This window comes from Myotis brandtii, unplaced genomic scaffold, assembly GCF_000412655.1.
Source record: "Myotis brandtii unplaced genomic scaffold, ASM41265v1 scaffold129, whole genome shotgun sequence".
Classification (NCBI taxonomy): domain Eukaryota; kingdom Metazoa; phylum Chordata; class Mammalia; order Chiroptera; family Vespertilionidae; genus Myotis; species Myotis brandtii.
Window position 1 is genome coordinate 632,152 of NW_005354551.1, and position 13,027 is coordinate 645,178.

The following is a 13,027-nucleotide window of genomic DNA, read 5'->3' on the forward strand; positions in this document are numbered from 1 at the left end:
GGAATTTCAGAATGTGGGCTTGAGCTAAAAAAAAAGAGAGAGACTCCCCCACTCTTTCTAGGGGTCTTCTGGCTCTGTCATTTTCAGGATCTTGCCTTCCTACCCATCTCTTGCCCTTCTCTTTGTGCTTTCTGAGTACTGGGGTGTCTGTTTTTCAGTTTGAAAATCCCTGGGCCTAGGAGGAAGATGGGGAGAAGGAGAAGGGTGGTGTGTTGGCTCTGTGAAGGCCGATGGAACACCTGGAGAGAAATCCAGGAGGGAGGTGGCAGGGAGCCGAGGAAGGCTGACCTCACTCTCCTCACCAGACCCAGGTAACCAGCTTCAAGGTGAGCTCACAGCAACTCAGTGCCACGAAGTTCTATCCTCCTAGCAGGCCAATGTCTGGGCGCCAGGTGAGATATCCCAACACTCACAGCCACTTGAACCATCCCAAGAATGTGTCCTTTCAAATCCCGACTCCAGGCTGGTCCCAATGCCCTGAGACAAGACCTAACAACCTCAAACGTCCTCACACCCCAAGGGGCTTGGAGTTCAGCAGCGGCATCAACCCTTGGGAACAGTCCGACAGCCCCAGCTCCCCTAAACTTCCAGTGAGGAGAATCTGCATGGGCCGGCCCTACACCTCCAAGTTCGTAGAGACGGGCCACCCGGGGAACCGCCCCAAGGTGGCCAAAAAGCCCTATGACCGTGACAGCCCCCACTATCTGCTCTGCACCGATGGTCCCTCGGACCACTCCAGTCCCACCTTCCTGGACCAACTCATCAGAGGCATCAACTACCTCGACAAGGCCACCAACTGCTCCACAGTACTGAACCTGCCAAGGCTCGCAGTCAACTACCTAGAACAGGCGGCCAACTCCTACCTGGGTCACCCAGACCACTCCTCCCCCCGCAGTTCCTTCAAACCCAGCACCACCATGATGCCAGCCACCAAGGGTGTCAATGCTTTGCAGTATGTGGATGATGCCATCAACACAAGTTGCTCACAACAGTTTCGTAGCCAGAACTCCCCTCCGATGCCGCCACAGAGACCAGAGATAAAGTTGCCTGAGCTCCCTTTGTTTGGCAACAAGCTTTTTTCTTTAGGTCGCCTGCCCAAGTTCTGGGATGAAATCCGCTCGGGCTGGAATGCCCCTCTCGAACCCACCTCCAAACCCTGTAGCTGGTGGTGATATTGACACCAACCATGAAATGGACACGCGTCCATCAGTCTGCAGTTGTGCAAAATAAATTGTCTGTGGCAAAATGCTCCTTCCAAGGCTCCATTGAGGGAAATGGCCATTTAGATTGGGGATTGTAAATTGGAGGACTTATGGGGCGGGCAGTTAAAAGTTAATGGGTGCGCCCAGCTGGTATGGCTCAGTGTTGAGCATGGACCCATGACCCACTAATGGTTCTCTGTCATCATTGATGTTTCTTTTTTTTTTTCCTTAATCCTCACTTGAGGATATTTTTCCATTGATTTTTAAAGAGCTTGGAAGAGAGAGGGAAAGGCAGAGAGCAATATCAATGTGAGAGAAACATATCAATTAGTTGCCTCCTGCACATGCCCTGACCAGAGCTTGGGCCTGGAAGAGCCTGCAATCAAGGTACATGCCCTTGACCAGGAATCGAACCTGGGACCCTTCAGTCCGCAGGCTGACACTCTATCCACTTAGCCAAACTGGCTAGAGCATCATTGATATTTCTTTTTTTAAAAAAAATAGATTTTTAATGATTTCAGAGAGGAAGGGAGAGGGAGAGAGAGATAGAAACATCAGTGATGAGAAAGAATCATTGATAGGCTGCCTCTTGCATGCCCCTTACTGGGGATCGAGCCCATAACCCAGGCATGTGCCCTTGACTAGACTCAAACTCGGGACCCTTCAGTCCACAGGCTGATGCTCTATCCACTGAGCAGCCACAGCTAGGGCCATCATTGATACTTCTATCTCTCTCCCCTTCTCTCTTTCTCTCTCTGAAATCAATAAAAAAGTATTTTAAAAAATTAATGAGTGAATTGGGCTGGGCGGTGGAGACTGTATCTGAGTGGAGAGGGAATACCTGGTCAAAACCCAGGTCTCAAATGGGTTGTTGCCTTTTCAAGAAAAGCCAGGAATCTGAGTTTAATATGTTAGCAACAAATTTAAAAAATGTAATCCCAGTGCTCGCTTCGGCAGCACATATACTAAAATTGGAACGATACAGAGAAGATTAGCATGGCCCCTGCGCAAGGATGACACGCAAATTCGTGAAGCGTTCCATATTTTAAAAAAATAAAAATAAAAAAAATAAAAAATGTCATCCCAGCTGGAGTGGCTCATGGTTGAGTGTTGACCCATGAACCAGGAGGTCATGGTTTGATTCCCGGTCAGGGAACACGCCCAAGGTTGCGGGGCTTGATCCCCAGTGTGGGATGTGCAAGGAGGCAGCCAAGCAATGATGTTTCTTTCTCATCAGTTTTTCTATTTCTCTACCCCTCTCCCTTCTTCTCTCTCTAAAAATCAATTAAAACATACTTTTTAAAAAAAGTCATAAGGGGCTGTGAGATGAACAAAAATACTTGTTGGCCGAGTGTGAAGCTCACAGGTCTCAGTTAGGAACCTCTGGGTTTTATCTTGCATGGACCACTGGGGAGGTTCCTAGCCTCCCTTACCCTTGGTTCCTGCATGTGAAGAAATAGATTGTTTATACTCAACCCCATCCAAACGCTTATTTTTCCAGGATTATTAACTTTAGCACAGCCCATGTGAGCAGAAGGGTAGAAGTGATGATGATGATGATGATGATGATGATGATAGCAAACCCTGTAGAGCCCTTACAGGCACTGTTCTAAGTGGGTTGTTTTGTTGTTGTTGTTGTTACAAGTGTTTCATACATATTTATGCTTCTAAAGATGTGGTTTTGGTGACCAGGGCCCAGGGTGGATGTAGAGAAAAGTTTACTATGCCCAGTGTGAGACGTGTTGGAACAGGCAACCTGGGATAGTGGCCGGTCGGAGGATGGCCCTTCCTGGGAAATCTCTGAAAAGAGTGGTTCTGTCCAAGCCAGGTGAGGGTTGGAGGGTCAGAATAGGTAGTCCCACGTTTCTTGCTGGGAATATCTGAGAAAGTGTCCCCTGGGCCACTGAAGGCTCCAAACTTTCAGATTCAACAGGCCCCCCAAGGCACCCAGGTATCTACCATCTGGAGCCTGGGATTCCAACCTAGTTCTGCCACTCACCTGCCCAGAGAGCGTGGTTTCATCCTTTCCCCTCTCTATGCCTCTGTTTCCTCTGCTATAACATGAATGGGGTAATTTGATGATCTCTAAGGGCTCCAGGACTCTGATATTTTTGCATTTCTCCTGGTCCCAACGGAGGCCTAGAGCCTCCTGAGCTGAGAATTGAGACTGTACCCCACCCCCACCCAAGAACTCAAGCCTCCTAAGTCCTGAGTTATCTTCCCAGGCTGTCCAGGGGCTATTTCAGGCCTCAGGGCCCATTTTTGTGTGGCTCTGAACTCCAGACCCAGCCAGATCCTTCTTGCTAGAACTCCCGTTGGAAATATGAGGGCAATAATAGAGTATGGAATGGGGTTGACCTTGAAATAACCCAAAGGTCTACAAAGCTCCATGGCTCTTGGAGGAGGTGGCCTAGCCCTATGGCCAAGCAGAGAAGGCAGCGAGCCTGAATATCTCTACCATGAGATTGCTGAGGTGGTCCTAGGATAGGAAGACGGAAGGGGGCACTGAACCCCCAGCCCATTGACTTCACCCCGCTTCTACTCCATCTCTGAAGGGTGATCCTTCCTGGGTTCAAAGCTCAGCAGCTTCTTTCTCTGTCTCTGGCATCTCTAACCTTCCCAGGAAGAAGACTTTGGCCTTTGTCTGAGGGGTCCTCAGCCCTCCAGTGACTTATTCACAGGAATATAGCTGGTTAGAATCCATTTTGGCCCAGCTCAAGAGGTAGTTCAAGAGTGTCCTGAAGCCCTGGCCGGGTAGCTCAGTTGGTTAGAGCGTCATCCCAATACTCTAAGGTTGCAGGTTCAATCCCCATCAGGGCATATACAAGAAACAACCAATGAATGCACAAACAAGTGGAACAACAAATATCTCTCTCTCTTTCTCTCTCTCTCTCCTTTCCTTTCCCCCCTCTCTAAAATCAACCAATAAATAAAGAAAATGTTTAAGATTTAAAAAAAAATTAGTGCCCTGATTCCTAAACCCAATCTGGCCCCTCAAAGCCATCTCCTTCTTGCTTTAAGCCCATATTTGCAAAAGAGTCATCCTGACTCCTAAGGATGCCTACCTCAAAAATGGTCCAATTTCCCCTAATCAGAGTGTAAGACCCTTGTCTAAGACACTGTTCTTGAGGTCTCCAGTATCTAGCCCAGTTCTGGCTCACAATAGGGGCTCAATTATATTGATATGGATTAAAGGGCCTTATGCCCAGTATGTGCTCAGTAATGGTAACTACTGTGATATTAAAAGTAATTACAGTACCTTGCACACTGTGGACTTTCAATAACTAATAATGATGCCAGCCAACATTTATTAAGCTCTTAACTATACCCTAGGCATTAAGTGCCTCATATGCATTAACTCATTTAAGCCTCATACCAATCCTTTAAGTAAAGTACTATTGTCCCTATTGTACAGATGAGGAAACTGAGGCACAGAGATATCAGGTATAAATGATGTGCTAAAGATGGTTACAGTGCATAGAACACAGCAGCTCTTCAAAAAATGGTTGTGCAGAGTAGGTGCTCCATAATAATTATCTTTAGGATTACAACATCTTGGAAGCAGAAGGTGCTCCACAAATGCATACTGTGGGTGCCCAATGAATGGTGGATGTCATTATAGAGCCCAGTGCATAGTAGATGCTCAAATGAAATTTGACCATTGGTTGGGGATTCGATTGTACCCTAAAGGGACAGGATCTCTGTGCATGGCTCAAACTTCTCAGGATATATACTCATGGCTCACAAATCCGTTCAACCAGTCACTCTGCCCAAGTCCAGAGAAAATAAGGCTCTTAGTTAGAGAAGGCCTTCTGCCTCATGTGGCCATGCGGAGGCCACAGGAAGTCCCTGTATCCACCGGTCAAACCATGCATCTGCAGGGTCCATGTAAACAGGAAGCAGCAGGCAGGCTGCAGAACAATGTCACGGCCTACTGTGCTGTCTATCTTGTGTACAGAATGGCCTAGGTGTCCCCACAGCAGAGTGTGGCCGGGGAAAGTCCTTCATTATCAAGTGCCAGGCATGCTGCCAAGGCCTGAAACACAGGCTCTCGGCCCTCAGCTCCCTGTGAGGCTCGGTGTTAGTACCCCATTTTGCAGAGGGGGAAACTGAGGCTCAGAGAGAGAAAGTAACATGCCTAAGCTCCTGCAGCTGAAAAGTAGCAGAGCTGGGATTCCAACCCAGGCCTCTGACCCTCAGCCAATGCCCTTTCTATTCAAACCGCTGGGGTTTTTTTCTTAGTATTTATTGAATGGATTTTAAAAGAAAGAGGGGTAAATCTTGGCCTCTAAAACATGCAATAAATTAGACAAAGCAAGGATTGTCTTTAAGTCCAGGGGTTTGGGCTGCCCCCAACACCAGTCTTCTGAGCAGGGCCGTGCTAACCTGGTACAGCATGCTCTTACAGGAAATAGTAAGCAAAGGGAGAAATTTCCTCAAGGGTCATCTGTTGTCTCAGTTGCTCAATCCACTGGTCCCTGCATCATTTGGGAACATTGGATATAAGGACATGATATTAGAATTATTTTTGTGTATTTAAAACAATCGAATGCAGGGGTTCTCAACCTGTGGGTCGCGACCCCTTTGGGGGTCGGACGACCCTTTCACAGGGGTCGCCTAAGACCATCGGAAAACACATATATAATTACATATTGTTTTTGTGATTAATCGCTATGCTTTAATTATGTTCAATTTGTAACAATGAAATTGGGGGTCACCACAACATGAGGAACTGTATTAAAGGGTCGCGGCATTAGGAAGGTTGAGAACCACTGATCTAATGTGACTCCTTTCAAACAGATCATTTGATATCACTATTCTAAGATCCTAGAAATTAAATGAAGCTTTTGTATGACTAAGGTGGGTGTTTGAGAGACACACTCATTCTATTCCTGACCCTTTACTCCACCCTAATCTTTCTTATCCTGACCCTTAGCCTTAGGGCGCTCGCCTCCCGCCCTCTCCCTCCTCCCCTCTCATCCCCATTCCTGAGGCCCATTTTATCCCTTACTGTCTTCTCTGCCTACACGACTGCCCCTGCTTGCTCCCCATAAGAAACGTAATACTAGGAATGGGGCAAACCCTCCCCCTCAATTGCATTCACACTGCCCTCTTTTAAGCTGAAATCTCAAGAAAAGGAAAGAGCCTCAGACATGTGCTGTGCCTGAGCTGGTAGCACCATTTTTGGCAAACTTTCTTTACAGCTTCCTAAGCTCCTCCCAGCAGGGCAGGAATTTCTTGTGAACAATTGAACAAAGCCGGAGGGAGAAGGCACAGGACATTCCAAAAGGATTTCTCTCAAGCTCCAAAAGACAACATGTGGAAACACTGCCGAAGGTTCATAGCCTAGTAAAGAAAAGCATGAAAGGAATGGAAAGTCGGCCCGGTAGGAAGGGCGGTCAGGCTGGAGGAACAAGGCGCCGAGGTCAGGAGGTCTGGGTGGAAGGGATGCCTCTGCCACGCGTGACTCTGCCAAGGTCACTTCGCCTCCCTGGCCTCAGATTTGTGGTCCTTAAAAACGGAAGGAGCTGGGAAAGTAAACACATGGATGCATGCATACCTGGCCATAGCAATGCTGTCTGAACCACAATGACCTGGAAACAGCCATCCAACAATAAGATAGGGTTAATGAACAACAGTATGTCGATGAGGCACAACACTAAATAATTATTAGAAGTACTATGTGCAAACTCAATATGAGTGCTGTTCAAAGTAGATGGCCCGCAAATTGCTAATGGTTACCATCTGAAATAAAGAGCTTGTACCATGCCCGGCTGGCATGGCTCAGTGGTTGAGCACCGAACTAGGAAGCAGGAGGTCACAATTCGATTCCCAGTCAGGGCACATGCCCGTGTTGCAGGCTCGATCCCCAGTGTGGGGCGTGCAGGAGGCAGCCCATCAATGGTTCTCATCATTGATGTTTTGCTCCCTCTCCCTCTCCCTTCCTCTCTGAAATCAATAAAAATATATTTAAAAAGAAAGGAAGAAAAAGAGCTTGTACCAGAATGTGTCTAGGTGCTGCTTCCCAAATGGACCAAGTATTGCAAGAAAAAAAGTGTTAGCTTAAGCTAAACAGAGTGCTTACTGATATGGTTGGTTTCCACTCTGAACAAGCTTCTTATCTCGTCTCAGACTGGTACTAAGCAGTTTGAGGACTGGCACTGATCCACAGAACCATTTGTAATGGCCTTGGTCTTTACTGACACATAGAATGGCGCTGCTGAAAAGAATGTTAAACAGAAAAAGCAAAACATGAAATCATATGCATATGGGGATCACATGGGGTAAAATGCACATGTGTACAATGACAAAGGAAGGGAAATGAACATTTTTGGAGCTCCAATGACAGGTCCTGCACAGAAGTCTTCTATGGCTGAAGCAGGGGCGTGTGGGCAGGAATGTGAGTGGGTATGTGGAGACCATGAGAATTCCAGCCTGGCTGGAGGGGACCCATGGGGGTGGGGGAGCATGAGTGACAAATTCAAATTATAGAAACCATTTAGGTCTTTCAGGAGCTGGCTCTGGGGCAGTATGTGCAAAGTGTGTTATGAGAAACACTAATCTTGTGAAATGTTACAAGGTTTTTCCATAAAAACAAGGGAGGTCCCTATCTTGAGTATGTTGAAGAATGCTGCCTTAACAGCTGGGCCCGGCTGGTGTGGCTCAGTGGCTGAGTGTCCGCCCATGAACCAAAAGGTCACCAATTCAATTTCTGGTCAGGCACATGCCCTGATTTTGGGCTTGATCCCCGGTAGGGGTCATGCAGGAGGCAACAGATCAATGTTTCTCTCTCATTGATGTTTTTATATCTCTACTAGAGGCCTGGTGCACAAAATTTGTGCACGGGGGATGGGGTCCCTTAGCCCACCCTGCATGCTTTTGCAATCCGGGACCCCTTGGGGGATGTCCGACTGCCGATTGGGCCTAAACTGGCAGTCGGACATCACTTTTGCAATCCATTGCCCCTAACTGCTTGCTGCCTGCCTGCCTGCCTGCCTGATTGCCCCTAACTGCTCGCCTGCCTGCCTGATCACCCCTAACCACTCTGTGTGCCTGCCTGATTGCCTCTAACCACTCTGCCTCGACCCCACTGCCGCGGCTTCATCTGGAAGGACATCCGGAATGGCTTCCGGAAGGTCGTTCAGCTGTCTGGTCTAATTAGCATATTACGCTTTTATTATTATAGATCCCTCTCCCTCTCTCTTTCAAAATCAATTAAAAAAACCCCACAGCTGGATGGGTGACTGCACTGGAGGTCTGCTCAGAAACGTTCCCGTGTGGGTGTTTCTTGAGATGGCCACAGTGTGGGAAAGAGCGGGGAATCCCCAATCTTCTTGACTAGGGAATCCCTTTCCCAAGGAGCATCTCAGAGAGCAGGTGATCCATGAGGCACAGTATGGGGACCCAGCCCCTGGGCCTGGGATCTACAGCAGGAGCTCTGCAAGAAGGTGATTGATGAGGGATGGTGTGGAGATAGGAGGGGTCAGAGGGCCAAATCCAAAACCATTTTCAAGAGTCTCACTTCTGCCTGTGCAGAGCTGAGCGTAACCCGAGGCAGGGTGGAGTGGGGAGCAGAATTGGGAATGGGTTCTGGAGGCAGACAGTCATGCACGTGAATCCTGGCTCTACCACACACTGACTGTGTGAACTAGGCAGGCCATTGCATCCCCTGGACCTCAGTTTCCTTGTTTGATCAAGGGAAGTAATAACATGCACTCACTGGTCTATAATCCCATGACTGTGGTAGTGAAAAAAATGAGATTCAATGTTGGTCAAGGAAGGGAGTTGATCTCTGCCCCAAGTATAAACCAGAAGGGGGACATTTGTGCCTTACGACATGCTTGCTTTAACTTGTTCTTTTACTCAAGTAACATTATTCACTCAAGTGCCAACTCCATGCCAGGCATTGTGTTCTTCACAGGGGATATAGTTGGGACCAAGATAGAAACAAGACAATTGTGCCTTCTTCGTTATGCCTCCTAATGTTAAATGATCTTCCCAATGATTGCTATTGTCAAAAATGGTAAGAGAGAGAGAGAGAGAGAGAAGGGTGGGGGGTTGTTGGAACGTATAGCAGGGACATGATCTAGCCAGGGAGGCCAGGGAAGGCTTTTATGGTGCCATGAAGTTTGATCTGGATTCTAAGAGTAGGCACTCAAGAGAAACAGCAAGTGCAAAGACCATGATGGGGGAGGGATGTGGCTGGAGAAATGGGCAGGACTGTATCTTGCCTGGCCCTGCAGGGTCCTCTCTCCATCCAAGGGAACTTTAAAAAAAAAAAGTTTTTATTGATTTCAGAGAAGAAGGGGGAGGGAGAGAGGGACAGAAGCATCAATGATGAGAGTGAATCCTTGATGGGCTGCCTCCTGCATGCCTGCCTCCCACTGGGGACCCAGCCTGAAACCAGGGCAGGTGCCCTGACTGGGAATCGAACCGTGATCTCCTAGTCCCTGGGTCGATGCTTAACCACTGAGCCACAGTGGCTGGGCTGTCCAAGGGCACTTTTACCACCTGCTTAGAACTATGTCCTCCCTCCACTTTCTCCTCTTTGCCACATCATCTCCTTGTTTCCTTTCCTCCATCCCCACTCCCTCTCAATATCAATGTCCTATTCCACATTCTCACCCAATAACATATCTTTACCATGCTAGCACCTGTTTTCCTACACAGGCATTGGAACCCTGTGCAAAATAGATGTTTACTTTTATTATTGAATGAGTGCAGGGCCACCGCTAGTCTCTGCTCATATTCGCAAAAGGTACCCCCTCTGAGCAGATAAAGTTCACAACAGGGCCCACTTGGCTGCAGACCCTTGTGCAGTGAACCACCTCCTTAACTGTCCCCTGCAGCCCTGAACGAACGAACGAATGAATGAATAAATAAAATGTGAAATGAGTGAGAAGGTCTGAGGCAGAGAGAAGAATTGGAGTGGGAGTGCAAGCCAGGAGAAGTGGAGTCCTGTCGACTTGGGAGCAGGTGACTCATGGGCGCTGGCTACTGGTTCCATCCAGAAGGCCCCCGACTCCTGTTTTCTCAGAAGCCAGAGTGTTTGGCTGCTCGTGCCTGTCCAAACTCTTGTAGCCTCTCCTTATCTAAGGAACCTTGTGCAAGACTTCAGCTGTTTCTTTTCCAAAGAGTGTAAGGAGCACTGGGAGTTATGAGTACGTACAGTGCAATTACAGGCGCCTCGCAGGCTCAGCGAAGCCCAGAAGGCCCGGCCCCTGCTCCTCTTCTGAGCCATATGAGGAGAAAGCCAGGCCCTAAACAAAGCAACTTGAGAACATTTACTAAAGATATCAAGGACTGCAAAATAAAACAGAGCCAGCCAAGTCCCTTAGTGGGGAGAGGATGCAGAATAAATAGGTGGATGACCAATTCTCAGGGCGGGTGGAGTCACCCTGGAAGGCTTTCTAGACAGGCCGCGTTTTCCTGCTCTCCGCGTCAGCCCTGCTCCTGCCGTCCGCAGTCAGCTTTACCACCTCTCTCCCCAACCTCCTTTCGGAAGCAAGGCTTATAGCTTGGGTTTTCGTCTTGACCAAACATTTACAAAGGGTTACTTGTTCCCCTTTTCCCTTTGCTCATGAGCAAATCATCCAAGAAGCCAAAGTTCTGGGACGCAAAGGGCCTGAGGTAGGGGATAGACACTGAGGCAGCTCACAAAATGCGATTTGTCACGGATGCTGACCTCCACAGACAGGCAAGGCCTTGGAAAAAACCCTGCCACCAGAGCTGGCCACCTGCCAACTCTGAAGTCAGCGGAGTTTTATAGCCTTCCTCATCAGACAGGGAGTTCTCAGGCACAAGGCTGTAGTCCTCCATCGCACTGGAGATCCTTGGGGCGGGGGTTGCCTCTGGCCTTCAGACTGGGATTAACACATTGGGTGCAGAAGCTGCTCCTCCATCAGACAGGAGCCCCTTCCCGCCATCTGAGGGCAGAGTTGTGTCTCCCTCTTCAGAATCGGAGCTCACCCAGAAACAGAAATAAGAGAAGTAGCAACCACTTATTTAGTAATTAAACTAGGTGCCTGAAACGGTTCTTTTTAAAATAGATATGAATTCATTTTAACTCTCAGAACAACACTATGAGGCAGGTCTTAGCATTAGTCTCCTTTTCTTGCTGATGAGATGGAGATATACTGAGAGGTTGAATAATTTGTCCAAGGTTGCACAGCACGGTGGTGGAGGCAGGATTCTCTATCGCAATGAAAACAACATGAAAACAAGGACAATATCCTTCCTCTTCCCTCCATCAGATTAGGAGTTCATCAAGGGTTAAGATCTGGTGTCCCTCTGCTGTCCACCCCTATCTCCCTGTCTGGATCAGAAACAGACCTTGCCTTGGCTGTTGTGGCTCAGTTGGTTGGAGTCTCTCTCTCTCTCTCTCTCTCTCTATCTCTATCTCTCCCCCACTCCCACCCTCCTCTTTCTTAAAAGAAAAAAAAAAGGTCTTATTCAGTGCTGTGCCTGGCATCTGGGTTAGGCACAGGGAGTTGGCCGAAACATTGTGGATGAATTTCTGTTCCTTACAGCTCTGAGCTGGTCCCCCAGAAATATGCCCCACAGGGTGGAGAACCCCATCTTTTCGAGATGGGACACCTATCTGGGATGGAGGCCAGGATGCTAGTGTGTTCTCGGTCCCCCAGGTGCCTGGATAGGAGGCCCCAGCGTGCCCGGGAGACTGCAGGCTGCTATCACAGGGAACACACCTTCCTCCGCAGCCAGGCCTGGTGCCACCCTGTCAGCTAGGCATTTCCTTCTGTCCACAGCTCACCTCACTCCTGGCTGCAAACCCAGCCGCGAGTCTCTGGAACCTAGCAACTCTCGAGGAAACAATGGAAACTTCAGTTTTTCTTCTCCTCCCTCTATCATTACTCAAAAGGTTTTCCTCTCAGCTACACACACGTCAATTTTCTCTCCACCCATCAGCCTGGGCTGTCCTGGAAATTTTCAGGCAGAAAGGAGTCCTGTGCGTGGGCGGGAGGGCGACCTGGTGGCGGGGCCATGTGTGCCCAGAGTGGGTCTGTGTCAGAGGTGGATCCTCAGGGACTGTGATTTACCGCCCAGCAGCTGTGATTGGGGCTCTGGCAGGGTCTGTCTGTGTCTGGGCCTGGATGTGTGCGTCGGGGTGTCTCTGTCGCAGGGGCTGTGATTTATGTGAATCAAAGTTGGTCTGTGAGTGATGGGTATGGAAAATGGCATGTGTCAGGGGCAGTTCAGGATCGAGTGCCTGCTACTGTAGGTCACTGTGGTTAGTGTGTGAGAAAATGTAACAAGTAAAGGCCAACCTGCATGTGAGAAAATTGTCGGCCTGTGTGTGTGAACTGTCCGTGCCTGTGAGGAATTTGTGTGCGAAAAGATGTCTATGTGAGTCTGTGTAAAAATGTGAATATGAGTGTGCCCGCTGTGCCCACTGTTCACCTGCAGAGGTGAGAGTTTTGGGGAGATAGCGTATTCTTTTGCATCCGTGAAGACTGTTAGTGTATGAAAGTTGGTACAAGAGTGCAAATGTGCCGAGTGCGCACCGGGAGCAGATGAAAGTGCTGGTGCGAGGCACTTGTGAGTGTGAAAGTGTCCTGTGAGCGACAGCTGGCGCGAGCGCGTGTGCACGTGCTCAGGTGCCCGTGTCAAAAGGGCGTGTGTGCACGCGTGGAATTCTGGAGCGTCCTCGAGAGCGGCCCGCGAGGGGGTCACGCTGGTGGGGCGTGGAGAGGTGTAGGGGGTTTTACGGGTCTGGCAGTCCGTGGGGGCGCGCAGGAGCCGCGTGCGCGTGGAGGGAGGCCCCGGCCCCCGTCCCATCTTTACTCCAGGCCGGGTTTGGCGGGGAG

General features: G+C 49.0%; 1 protein-coding gene across 1 annotated transcript; it reads left to right on the forward strand.

Moving 5' to 3' along the window:
* Positions 1-377: 377 nt before the first annotated feature.
* On the forward strand, positions 378-1,172 carry LOC102240889 (hypothetical protein). Its single transcript, XM_005859706.1, has one exon. It carries the CDS (start codon positions 378-380, stop codon positions 1,170-1,172), a length of 795 nt encoding a protein of 264 aa, XP_005859768.1.
* Positions 1,173-13,027: the final 11,855 nt, after the last annotated feature.